Source organism: Mus musculus, chromosome 15 (genome assembly GCF_000001635.26).
Source record: "Mus musculus strain C57BL/6J chromosome 15, GRCm38.p6 C57BL/6J".
Classification (NCBI taxonomy): Eukaryota; Metazoa; Chordata; class Mammalia; order Rodentia; family Muridae; genus Mus; species Mus musculus.
This window is the reverse complement of record NC_000081.6, coordinates 30839963-30854299: the sequence shown is the minus strand read 5'-3', so window position 1 is coordinate 30854299 and position 14337 is coordinate 30839963. Positions and strand designations below refer to the sequence as shown.

General features: G+C 42.8%; 1 protein-coding gene across 6 annotated transcripts in view; it reads right to left on the bottom strand.

The window, feature by feature from the left end:
- Positions 1–14337, bottom strand: part of Ctnnd2 (catenin (cadherin associated protein), delta 2) — an 856811-nt gene that overhangs the window by 175045 nt on the left and 667429 nt on the right. For all 6 annotated transcript variants that reach the window (NM_008729.3, NM_001355502.2, XM_006520033.3 and 3 more), the window contains one exon: positions 6889–7072. In NM_008729.3, the coding sequence (NP_032755.2) occupies positions 6889–7072 (184 nt within the window). The remainder of the gene's footprint in view (positions 1–6888; positions 7073–14337) is intronic.

The window sequence follows — 14337 nt, the reverse complement described above, 5'->3', positions numbered from 1 at the left end:
AAGCATGGATGGGGCAGGGGCTCATGAGACCCCACCCACATCTCAGGAGTTACTGATGTTTATTACAGTGGGGAGAGGGAGAGTCAGTACAAGTGAGGGATGTGGGCCTGGAGGGGGTCTCCATGTTCTAGGACATGGCAGCAACCCATACACATAGAGGCAACACTAAATGAGCTTTAAAAGACAGCACATGAATTTGGGAGGTAAATGTAAGGAAGACAAGAGAGAGATTGGAGGGCAAGAATGGGGAGTAGATTTGATCCAGGCACAGCATATGCATGTGTGCATACAATATAAAGAACATTCATCTGAGTAGGCTGATAATGCTGGCATGATACTAACATAAAAAATAATTTTTTTTCTTCTTACCTGTGGCTAATGAGAGAGTAAACCAGATAAAGATAATGTCCTCAGAGCCTCTAGTCTCGGTGCGATTATCATCAGCATTACTTTGTGACGGGTTTGCTCAAGGTCACTCTAGAATTAGTGGCACCGTGGGATCAAGCGCTCATCCATTATATGGGTTAAAATGACTAATTGCGGGTGTAGTTTAATTACACTCATAGGCACAGGCACAAGTGCAGCTCCTTTGACAGGCTTAATAACATTCTGCGTACACAAAGATAGATGAGAAAAACTGGGGTTGTATATTGTTGTCCTTCAGGACAAGATGCTGACGTGGGAATAGGATAATAAAAATAAATAAATGACCTGGTGGCCTGGGCGCAGGAGTGGTGGAAGTTAACAGAGCCAGCCTCATGTGCGCACTTCCACTGCTGATAAAGTCCTAAGTTCCCATGACAGAATGTAGCACAGCCGCAGAGTAACGTGAACGCGCCGTCGTATGGAGCTAGTCGCTGGATTAAAAGGGAGGAAAAAAGGGGCCGCTTATCAAGGCTTTACCTAGAGCTCATTCTCAAATGATGATGATGGCCACGCCAAGGATCTTTAGGGTATTGATCTGCGATGTTTTAAATGGGAAACGCAGCAGCCATCTTTGAGAGAAAACCCAGGAAGCATATGTTCTGCAGGCAGCTGCCGGAGCGTTACAGTGAGAATGATGTATATGCATCACGTCACATGCCCTGTACAGGAACCCAGAATGACTTCTGGCTGAATACAGCCTTCTATAAATCCTAGCTGAGCTCCGAGGATGTTGGGAGAGAAAGTGAAAAGAAGGCTCCTGGGCGAGAGCAGGGCACACAGAAACCACACACCCTTCTAGGAAGCCTCCTCCTTCATGCACACCCAGTCAAGGGGCTTGGAGTCAAACCTTAGTCTGAGACAGTCACATCTGGACATGCAGACCTCAGCCCTGCATGGTTAATCCCTTTCTTCCCTAATGAGCTATAGAGGTGATTGGGTTTACACACAGACAGAAAGAAGCCCCCGCCCCCTCTGGACCTTCTGTCCCACTTTGTGAGGACTGTTTGGGAACAACGCTTTACTCATTTTTGTCCCTGTCCTGTGTCCTAAGGTGAACCCTGGCTCTGACAGTCCCCTCCGGAAACATGAGAAACAGTTGTTTTCTGGGTCTGCCAGAACAGAGTCTCAGAAAACTCATGGCTGAAAACAGTAGAAACGTATCCTCTCAGGGTTCTAGAGGATTCCACAATCCAGGTGCCAGCAGGTCCATGTTCACCCTGAAGGCGCTAGAGAAGAACAACTTTTCTATGACGGCCTTAGGTATCCTTACTGTTTCTCAGCATGTCGCTGCCTCATTGTCTGTCTGGGTTCCAAGGCCTCTTCCTCTGTGCATCTATGTATTCATGCTTGCACTTTGGTCCATGCTAATCTAACCAATCAGATCTCCCAAAACACTGTGTCCAAGAAGGGTCACCTTTCAAGGTCACAGAGACACGAATTTTCGAGGCATGTTTATCTCAGCCACTACACTGAATTGGGTCAGCAAGAACTTGCCCACAGTCAGATGAGATCTGGTCTCCTTACAGCCTGCTAATGTGTGTTTTCAGCTGAAGGTGATCATTATAATGGCCAAAGGTTAAGAGGCACATTTGATTACACAGTGCTCAGCAAAACAGTCGTCAGTACAGATCCAAATCTATTCGCAGGTTTGACCTGGTCTGCATAAAGTCATTTTTGTTTTTTTGGAGTTCTTAATCATGAAAGGAGGAAAAAAATAATTCCACTCAGATTTATGCCCCAAGCCTTCCTAATAATTGCTAACATTTTTTTCTAGACAATATGTTAAAGTGGTTTTTGTTTTATCTTGAACAAGATTTTTAAAATGGCTTTATATAAAAATAAAGTTTGGATGTAGCAGAAGTGAACAAAAGATGGAATTATAAAATAAAAATAAGTGAGAATGTGTATGAGTGTGTTTGGGATGAGGGAGGGAGGCATGGTGGTGGCAGTACATGGAGTTAAACCTTGCCCTGCCCTGCATCTTCTTGGCTCATGGTTCTAAGGCCTTCTCTCCCATCCTACGATCTAGCTAACATCATTTTTTTTTCTATTAACTCACTCCTTCAACAAAATTTAAAAGTTCTCCCTGCCCCCATTTTTATCTTATTTCATCAGTGATAAATAGGTATTTTGGGAACAAACAGATGGATCTGCCTGAGAAAAATCACATTTCCTGCACAAAATTAATTCTAAACGGAAAGGACTAAGGGCGTGGAGCCTTCACTTTAAATATCCCCTGTGCTTAAAGTTGCTGGTGTGTCCACAGGAGGTGACTCTGTCCTCTTAGGCGAGACAGAGGCTCTTCCCTGGAGATTACTCTGTGAATATGGCTTCTGGGAGTCAGGATGGAGAGGTGGCCTCTATGGACATACTGTAGCATTTTCCACTGGGACACACAAGAGCCTGGGCTGTCAATCAGGAACATGAGTTGTCTGAGACAAGAGAGTTTTCAGACTTGGGCTTCTTTAAAATTAAACTTATTTTACTTGAATTTTTTTCTGTTGAGCTTTTGAACAGTGGGGCTCAGGATGGCCTCCATCCATAAATACGCATTCATCTCTGAGAAGTAAGATCCTAATCACTTCAATCTTTCTTTGCTTCTCTTCTTGAAGTAACAGCAACAGGTCTGAGCTATGTTATGAACAGAAGTTAAGAGTGATGACCGAGGAGAATGGTCTCATGTATTCATTTTTATCTGCTATTTGCTATACTAGGTTAGGAAATCCCTTGTCATGAAACTAGTTTTTTCCTTTATACTCCATTTTATGTATTCCTAAACTGTAGTTTCAGAAACAAATCTAAAATATCTTACATGGATCAATCACAGAACAGAGGAGTCTGTCGTGACTGACTAGGATCCTCCTAAAAATATATCTACATGTGTTTGTCAAAAGCACCCATGGTCCTACATGAAGATTTAAGATGGGGTTCACTGGGTAACTGTCACAGATTTCTGCCCATTCCATACCTAGCTCTTCTCTTTCTTTTTGTATTTCTCTCCAAGAAAGAAACAATTCAGAGTTTCGGAGGCTCAGACACCAGTGCTAGGTGATGCTTTCTACTTGTTCCCTACTGAGGGCCTTGAAGTAGATCTATCACCATGGTAGCAGACATGAAAGGAATCACTTACACAGTAGCAGGGTGGATTTCAGAGGACCTGTCTCAGTGAAGTACCCGAGAGCTACCGCTGTTCCTACTGAAGGCAATGCCCCAAGTACCAGCCACCACTTGCCAGGTCCCTCTCTGAAGGTGCCATCAGTTCTCTCTATCTCCATAGTGTGGACAAGGCTTGCAGCCAATGGGGACGCAGCTCACATCCAACCACAGCAAAGACCTCAGGACTGAGAGTGGAAAGCAAGCCAAGCGGAGGAGAAGAAAACACCTGGCACTTAGGCGCCAAAAGGACATGGGCCAGGCAAGTGCCATTTGGTAAGTGACGAGAAAGGAATTAAGGTATGGCATGATAGTGTATGCTTTTGAGGCACTCAGGAGGCAGAGCCAAGGTCGCCACGAGTAAGTATGAGGTTAACCTGGATGGCAGACTGAGATCCCGTCGCAAAAACTCCAAAAGCAAAAGGGAAGGAAATGAAATGAACCAACACAACACAGTGCCCTATTCATTGGTTGGCTGGTTGTCACATGTATTTTCTGGTGAGCTCTACGGCCATAGGAAAAGCAAAAGGGAAGGAAATGAAATGAACCAACACAACACAGTGCCCTATTCATTGGTTGGCTGGTTGTCACATGTATTTTCTGGTGAGCTCTACGGCCATAGGAACCTATACATCCTCTTGGTGTGTTCAAATGGAAATGGTCTGTAGAAACTCGGGGGGGGGGGTGTCAAAATCTGGTGTGGCTCCATGACTTCACTAAGTATGAACTTAGTGAGTTTATAAAAATTAGGAGAATAAACTTCACAGGGTTATTGATGCAGCTTAGTGGTCCTCTACCTGCAGAGAACGTGTAAGGCCCTTGGTTTGACCTCAGTGCTAACAAAGAAAGCAAGACTCAATTTCGCCATTTATGGATACGTGCATCCAGGACTCTCTTGGGATTCCAAAAATACATATACACCCAAATCCTAATACAAAATGGTACAGCATCTTCCTTCTGCACTATCACTGCATTCAGATGACAGAAGAGTCAATTGGGTAGGTGTCATCTCCTTCCACTGAGTTGAGAATCACTGCATGGTACAAGCTGTGGAGGGGATCTCTGTGTTCCAGGTCTCTCTCTGGCATGATGCTCACTTAGCAAAGGCTCATGGGATCAAAGTGCTAAAAGGCAGACCCAATACAGGAAGGGATTTCTTTCATGTGAATAAAGAGTGAGTAGCTGCCATGAAGACCAGGAGTGTAAACAAGCTCACACTGGAAACTCTATGACCTCTGTAAAACATAAACACACCCAACTGGTCAGGTGCGCTGCCATCACTCTCAGCAGACAGTGGATGGATGAGCGCAACAACTCCTTGAAACCTTTTGTCTATGGAGTCTTTGTTTGATAAATTATTGTACCACTTTCCATGACCACTATGTTCCTCTCCCAGTCTAAGAGACTGGCAGTGTGGCTTGATAGGCCATCACATTTGAATGCTTACTGCTTTGTATGGGACAAAAGTTTAATGAACTGAAAAATAAAGAGCTTTGTTACACATAAATGGGTCTTGCATTATAAATCATGTAGCACACTCAGAATTGTGGTAAATCTCTCACTCTGGTTGCATCATGGCCTTAGAGAGCCTGACTTGGCTGCAGCCTATTCATCCTAAAACTAACAACCTCCAGTCTTCCCGGGTTGAGTTCACGTTCACAGAGGCAGCAGTAGGAGGGATGTAGCCTCTGTGTGTGGAGAAGTATGGAATTTCTCCCCGGTCTGATCTCACCTTACTCTAGGTCACATTCTAGACCTTCAGGGCAGTTAGAGGCCTTATGAAATAAATGTTCATATGATATATACTGGCCCTTCTGCTTTATCATCAAAGGTGTGGAACACACACTCACAGTATCTGTGCTCTCATCTTAGAGTCAAATGTCATGAAGATGCAATGATGCAGCTGTTATTCAGTGTGTCATCTGCAGAGCGGGCCAGGTCTTTACTGGTTACTCTGCAACTGAGTCTGAGGCTCCTCCTTCCCCAGGCTTTTTTTTTTTTTTAATGAATACCAACAGACTTTGCAAACAGAAGATGTTAAAAGGAGGGACATTTTTAATAGGTGCAGTTAACTGAGACAGATAACCCGGCAGGTCAGGAGTTTCTCCAGTGTCAGTTCCAGAAGAGTTAGAACTCTCATGGAGAGGAGCCTCTGAAGGATAAGAGAATTTACGAAGTCATAGAAGGATGCTACAACAGGGAATTCTGGAGAAGCTTAAATCTGGCATATGGTAGAGACTAACCAGAGAAATCATGCCAAAGGTTTATATGTCGTGTGGAGGGAAAGTGAAGGTGTCAGAGGACTCCTGTTCCGTCTCTGAGTATGTGATGATATCCACAGGCTGGCTGTGAGCCTCGCTCTGCACATACACTAACACAAGATGGCTCCTCAGTGCCAAGCCCGAGAGCACTGGTGTGCATATTCACAAGATAGTTATTGTTAATTCTTACTGAGGTGCTTTTGCTCATTCTTAGCAGAAACTAGATCCACACCAAGAAACTGGTCAGTGACAGCACAGCTAAAACCATTCCGAACATTATAGTTTTGAAATATATTTGATTAGGCATGCTCAACAAGCCTTATTATTCCTACCCCATAATTAACCCACCTGCTGGATGTTTCCAACTTTAATACAAACCTTCCCTATAAATACCGGTTGGCTTTAGAAGAATGTCTATCTTGCTTAGTACCTCCTTTTCTAAAAGTCAGTCAAGGAGTAAAGGCAAGTCTAAGGAGACTCCATAGATTTCTGCATGGTGCTTTTTTTTTTTTTTGAATGCACTAGAAAATTTTATACACTTAAAGTTTTTTGTCATTTGAAAACACCAAGTAAGACAGGCATTATTAGAGAGCTGTTTCAAAGAAGGTTACAGACTTTTGTAGTCATACAATGAAGGATGTGTGGAGTGGCCTAGAATAAAAGTGGTTCCTGGTAGTATTTAACTACATCCCTATACAGTTGTTACAGACTCTCTCCAAGCAATTGCCTAGGTGATTTTACAAGTAAAATGTCATGTCAGATTACTTATAAACCATTGTTTTCAGTGAAAGAAAGTGACTCGGTTTTGGTTGAAATGAAACTGTTTTGTTCTAGACTTAAGATTGCAGGCTAACTCTGCTAAACACTGTGTAGGTCCAGAGCAGTGGGAAATGCCTCTACCTCTTCAGGGAGAGGCTGTAGGACTTTCCCTTAGCTTTCTAATTGCATGACCATGTCTGTCTCTGCAGAACAGTGATCCTCAGGGGACGGCAATCAAAGTCACAGAACGAAGTGTCCCTGTACCAGGCTCAGCAGGGAGGGGACTAACCTTAGGCACCCAGTGGCGTTGCGCAGCACCTGTGATGAATGCAGCTGTATTTTCCGATCATCCTGAAGAGGTGAATTCTCCCAGCCCGAGTGAGGGATAATCACCGCATTGGTCAGCACTGCCAGGGCGTCCTGGATGATTGGCATTTTGAGTGCATCACATGATGAGAGGTTCCAAAGGACTCCTGCAAGAGATACACAAGGAGGGACACTGAGTGGGCACCATTCTTTTTCATCTCAACCAGCTTTTCTTACCAGAGATAGCAGTACTGGCGAGAAGGAGGGCACAGTATAGGCTGGGCCACTGAGATGACTTAGTGGGTAAGGATGCTTGCTGCTGAGGTTGATCACCTGAGCTGAGTTCAATGAGTAGGACTCAGACTCCTACATGGTTTTCTCTGACATCTATATATGTGCTGAGTCATGTATACACACACACACACACACACACACACACACACACACACACAAACGCACAGCATAAACCTAAAAAGGGGCAGGATAAGCACATGAGTCTTAGAGGCTGACCTTAATTTTAAAACACCTGTGTTCAACCATTAAGAGACATGCTCTGGAAATTGTCAACCGCCAGATTTGACATCAGAGGGTTCACAGAGGCAGGCAGTGAAAAGGGGTTATGGCCTTGGCTATTAGGATTATGCTAGTGGCAGATAGGGCCTGGTGACAGGGATGAGGAAGCCATTTACAGGGTCAGAACTACTGATGGAACAAAACTTACTTATCTGACGTTGGCAAGAATGCACAGACGGCAACTCTGAACTTTCTTTTTAAGTCTTAAGTGTCTGTACTGGCTGGTTTTGTGTCAACTTGACACAAGCTGGAAGTATCACAGAGAAAGGAGCTACCCTTGAGGAAATGCTTCCAGGAGACCCAGCTGTAAGGCATTTTCTCAATTAGTGAGCAAGAGTGAGAGGGCCCATTGTGGGTGGTGCCATCCCTGGGCTGGTAGTCCTGGGTTCTATAAGAAAGCAAGCTGAGCAATCCAGGGGAAGTAAGCCAGTAAGCAGCATCCCTCTATGGTCTCTGCATCAGCTCCTGCCTCCAAGTTCCTACCCTGTGTGAGTTCAGTCCTGATTTCCTTTGGTGATGAATAACAATGTGAAAGTGTAAGCTGAATAAATCCTTTCCTCCCCAAATTGGTTCTTTGTCATAGAAAACACTGACTAAGACAGTGTACAAACATATAAACAGACATAACCATAATATATTTGGTAAATGGAACAGAGACTCCCTGGCCTGACTTTATTCCTTCTCTCTAACCTTCTTGTATTTTCTTAGACAAAAGTTCTTTAGAAAACTACCTCATAGATAAAATGTTACACAAAAAAGGAAGTTACAGAAGTATGTTGATAGTAAGTTCAAAGCAGTGTTTCATTCTATAAGCTCATTATAAGTTCAAAGCAACAGTTTCACATGGCCTGTGGCTCATCCTTGGATCTGACCTAGAATGAATGTTTTTCATTGATTATAAATTTGTCCCAAGCCTATTTCTCTTCTTAGTGTAATTGTGAATGCTCATTGTTCTCCTTATTATGCAGCCTTTACTTACTATTCTCTGAGGAGTGGGCACATTTTATTCTTGATTGTAACTTTATTACATTTTTCTGGCAAAAAGAAAAAAAAACATCTAAAACCACCTTCTAAAACTTTCTTCCTAAATTATTTGAATCCGATCAGGAATTCTATAAACTCATTAATTTGTCTAAACAGCATTAATTCATGAATATTCATCTTCATGTTGATCTGTAGGGAGTTTGTCCAATAGGGTGGTCTGATGCCCAGGAATCATTTGGCTATATAGTAGTGACAGGAAAGGCAAGAAGCTATCCTGGGATTAAAGTCTCTAAGGACCCTGCATTCTTAGAGCACACCCATCAGAGACCACGTGAAATGGTTGGCCATCTCCAGGAAACACACTTGCATGCCTTTAGTCTTTCCTAGATGGCTTCTGACCAGAAATATGATTTTAAAAAGAAAATTGTCACAATAATTTTTCATTTTACCAGAGAGCTTGAGGGATCTGATGGAATGGAAGAACCTATAACGCTTTAGCTCAACATGAACATAATGGACCCAAGCTCCCACATTCTATCCAAGAGTGAATAGAAAGAACGATGTTCACAACAGGCTGGCAGTTCTTCATTTTAACCAAGATCTCAAACTGCTACTTTAATCTTTTGCATCTGCTTCAATATATGTAGCTGCTACTACTGGGTAGAAATGAGAATACAGCATCAGATCCACTCACTGTCAAAGGCTCAGGGAGCAATTTAAACATCACCGCCATGCCAGTGGTGATAGCTTCACCCTGAATGCAATACTCCAAGAAGAGCTGTAGAATGCTCTTCTTCATGGACACTCATTGTTCTGGAACCCTGTTCTTTGGAATGCATGAGGCTACTGCTATCTTAAAATAATAGTAGCTGTAATTGCCCCACGAGACCCTCATAAAATTGGACCAATTAATCTTCCTCTGTAGGAGGAAGTGAAAGCTCTTCAGACCCTCCCTTAAGACCCCAGCCACTCCCTCCCTTCTGTCTTGCCCCGCTGTACCGGATCGAGAGGTTCTAGATATATGGAGTTGAAGGCTGGTGGTGGGTGAAGGATTCTAGAAATGCAGCATTAGTGGACATATCATCTATGCTGGGGTGAGAGGTTTGGTGATGGAGATATTTTAGGGTCACTCATGCTACCTTAAGTGACAACTCACCCATGAATCCATAAATAAGACAAGTAAACTCATTGGTTTAGAACACTGGACTTGGGTAGAAGCATTAACTCATGGGCAAATCAATTGTCAGGCAAACTCCCTACAGATCAACATGAAGATGAACTTTCATGAATTAATGCTGTTGAGTTAATGCTTTGGTCTTTCATGGTGGCCTGTGTGGGGTCAGAAGGTGTTTTTTTTTTTCATATGTCCACATAAAACGAACACAACAACAAGAAGGATAGTGGCACTATGAAGAGTTATGACTGTCTGATAACAAGCGCATCAACAGGTATGAGAAGCCCCTTTTGACATGTTGGGTAGGGTTATCCAAGAGACCCACCTCTCCAAAACATTATAAGATAATCCTGTCACGCTTGGTTGTTCTTTAGAAACAGAAGATAAATGCCTATTGCTAAAGACACCACCCACTTTGATCACAGGATCCAAAGCACTTAAACTGGATCTGACCTGAAGCCCCCTCCCCGAGGATTAGCCTCTTTGGTACCAGAAAGAGACACAGAAGCTTCTAAAGGAGAGAAGCAACCAGTAGACCTACTTAGCTACGATACCACAGCTTCCAGCATAGCACATTATCCTGAGGGTGCAGTAATGGCACATGTACCTTTGTGGTAAACAACAACTCTCCAACTCAAAAATAGAAATCATGGCTAGTAATGAAATCTAGCATATCACATGAGGCCAGTGAAGTTACAGATTTTGGAGAACTCACAACTGCCAGTTAGTTACACTAGCACAACCCTTCACTACTTGTACCCACAGGTAAGTGTTGTCTTCACCCCTCATCAAGGAAACTTCTTGCAACAGGCAAAAACAGCTACAAAAATCATAGGCTATCAAAATACAGAGTTGTGGGGCCCAGTCCTAACTGATACATTTATAATAACTCTGCCACCCGAGGCTTAGGTATCATTGTAAAAGAGGGGACAGGAAGGCTATAAGAGATAGAGGTACAACAACTTTGTTGTGATAAAAAGTGATAAAAGTCAGAGGAGCTGTACTCATGAAGTCTCACTGTGTAAACAAGAATGACACCAATAACTATGCCTCCATGGAAGAGGTAAGCTCACAAGGCCTCGACCCCAGACACAGAACTACAGGCAAAACAGAAGCAATAGTCTTCCTCAGGAACGAACACACTAATTGGTTATACAGTACTGAATGATCATTCCTGAAAACAGACAGACATATAACACACAGTCTAGGTTGTATGTATGGGTTTAGGAATATATACATGTAAACTCAACAGTTACAGACAGAGAGGCCATGATGTACTTGAAAGAGAGCTGGGTCAGCAGGTTCATGGGAGCAGTTGGAGGGAAGAAAGAGAAGGGGAGAAATGATTATATTTTGATCTTAATGAAATTAAAAAAATACTTAAAAAAAGAAAGCAACAGAGAGTGGGAGACTGAGTCTAACAGTAATTAACGTAGACAGAGCAAAAGTAAAAATGTTGAGCAGAAAGAATATTCTGAGTTTTAAAATATGAATTATCTAAAACAAAACTAATTCCGGACAAGGTTGCAGACACTGCCTTTATGTTATGCCGTCGTTTAAAAATGCTTTTGAAATACCTGTCCTGTTTCGGTTCAGTTCTGAAGGACAGATAAAGGAACAGGAAGCTTTCGTGTTTAAGCTTGACTAGCTGCTAAACTCCAGGCCAGTCGTTTAAGGGGCCTGCGATCTTTTAGCGAGAAGAAGCATCACCGCAGCCTCTGGGCTGGGTGACCAGAACATTCCTCCTGACATTTTGATTAAATTCTTGCATCCCATGTCCTACCAAACAAAGCCACTGATCACACAAGTCCGCTTGTTAGTTAAATGAGGGACTGTAAACCTGCATCAAGACTACTTTACAGACCAACTGTCTGCAGAAGTAACATTTACTGAGAATGTTATCCAAGTGAACGCAATTATCTGGCATATGGAAACCAGCCCTTTAGTGCAGGGCAATCAGGAGAGATTTGGTTTGCCTGTTTCTACAGACACAGTTGTACTTGAACCAGCCACTGTCCATTCATTAGTCCTATCGCCGCCTTTGTCCACATACAACCTGCAATCCTGCCCTTTCCAGAAAAAAGTTTACCCACCTCCTTTGAGTGTAACAGTGATTCGCCATACACTCTGTGTGTGAATGCTTATTCTCATTATACGGAGTGTTCAATGGGAATCACTAGGTGTAGAAAGTATGTTCTGACGGGGGCTGATGTATGACACTAGAAATATTAACAAATTTATCATATTTGAAAAATAAGATAAAGCTTTTGATTCATCCATGATAGATTTTCTTTGTACTAAATTCTGGTCACTGCAATAATCAAATTGTGTACTAGCGTTCATCTGTAGCGTCACAATATCACTGTATTGTGAAGAAACTGATCTTCCAGCATTAAAAAGAATATGAAAATGAATTATATTTATCTCAGTATTTGAGCGTACCTTTTCAGAGAGCCATGTTAAAGTAGTTGTGTGCACTGTACATAAAAAATGGTGACAGATGGTGAGTATTTTTATTACCAGCTCCTGATTGAGAATACTAACACGTGTAAATTGAAACCTGTGAGTGCCTTAAAATGTGGGTAACATGTTTACTGGCAAAATATAACTAAATAATTAAAATGTACATTTTTACATATAGGGAATGTATAGGAGTCCAAAGCCACTCTGTGCTAAAAAATAGTTTTTGCTATTTTAATGATTAGAGAAGAACTGGGGAGAAGAGGTGAAAATCAAGGAAAACTCTAAGGACTAATCTATGTGACAAGAAATGAGAAGATGGAAAAAAAAGTCCTCATTGGACTGTTCGGTCTCACTCACCTTTCTTGTTAATTCATCAGTTGGTTCAAACTAGTTCAGACTTGAGCAATGGGTCGTACCTCAGTTCATATACAGTCTACCTTTCCACATTGGTTGTGCTGTGTATTACAGTCCAGGACACTAATTACAGTCCTTGGTTTGCAACTTCAAGCAGCTCACACCTGTTTTCACGGGTATCTGTGACCCACAGCACACATTCAGAAAGGAGAACCATGACTCTACCAAGTACAAGCTATACCCTGTAGAGGAAGAGCTGGGAAAATGGATGCCATGTGATACAACTCTTTTGGAAGGAGCCCAGCCAAATACGCCATGTGCCCTCAAAACATCAGTTGGGGTCAGTTATCTGAACACATGTAGAAACTTGAATATCAAACCAGGAGTTTCTGGAGACAGTTGGCACAATGGTTGAAAAACTGAGAGAGGCCAAAACTGAGCAAGAGTTGAGTCTACAGCTGACTGGCTAAAAACACACATATAAGTGGCAGGGAAGGGAGAGAAAGCATACATTGGACGAAAAGAGATTCAAGATTTGTATGGACACTGGATAACTTGTTATCTCCTCTCTGAGTAAATGACACTGGGATTTTGCTCAAATTCTCCAGTCCCCTTTCCCCCTTTCTACTGTGATGGCTTAGGTCATGCCCACAGATTTTAATAGTCCCTACAAAGGGGATTGAACAGCCAGATACTGAAGGAGAGAGAGAGAGAGAGAGAGAGAGAGAGAGAGAGAGAGAGAGCGCGAGCACTGGGCTCAATGACTTCCTGTGTCCAGCAGAGCAGGATCATACTCTGAGAGCCCACACCAGGCTCTAGTTGACTTCCTGTGTCCAGCAGAGCAGGATCATACTCTGAGAGCCCACACCAGGCTCTAGTTGACTTCCTGTGTCCAGCAGAGCAGGATCATACTCTGAGAGCCCACACCAGGCTCTAGTGCACAGCACTGTGGATTTTTCTGGATTTCCTCTGGGGTTGTTTGCTGTCCTGCAGCCTGCTGTCACTCCACAGAATCTGCAGGCCATCCACGGACAGGTGATGATGGTGAAGAGGGAGGCCTTCATCCAGCAGTCACATTACTGCACCATTTTGTTAGGTCCTCCAGCTATACTCAAGCCTATGGGGAGTTGAGCCTTGTAAATGAGCAGTCAGGACTACTCAACGTGGCTGTCCTGGATCCCTGACCCATAGACATTGTGTGAGATGCATGTTTGCTGTTTCTAGCTCTTAAATTCTGGAGTATCATCTGTTATACTCCCTTTCTTTCAACCCCTGCTGTCTCTCTTCATCCCTTTCCTGTCCCAACAAATGGGCTCACCTCACCTTGAATATCTACACATCCCCCTAGTCGATCCTTAATTTACTAAGATGCATCTGTCCTCTCTTTTCTTCCCAGCCATGAGGATAAGAGGCTGAGTGTTTGCAGGATGCAGAACACACTCAGCATTCAGCATCTATAGCACAGAGAATGTGCTCTAACACCCAGGAGGTATTTACCAGGTAGTTACTGCAAAGAAACCTAGTGAGTAACTGCAAGATACGACCCTGCAGGATGCCAGGGGCTCTGAGCATCAAGCATTTCTAAAGCCTTACAGTGCTATTAAGGTGGTGTAAGGAACTGAAAGTATAAAACAGCAGATGCAAGACAAATAATAAATCCAGGTGCGAATATAAAAAATGCTATTTAAGTGGCATTATTTGCCCTGAGTCTACAGACATTCTACTTGTAGCTGGGAGAGAAATATTTATACCTCTGAAAAACACTAATCAATAGAGCACTAGGAGTTTCATCTCTTGCAGTTTTGATCAGTGTAGTTTCATTATATTAACTTACTAATAATTTTAAATCAGTCAGGGTGATAACCGAATTGCAAATCATAGAAA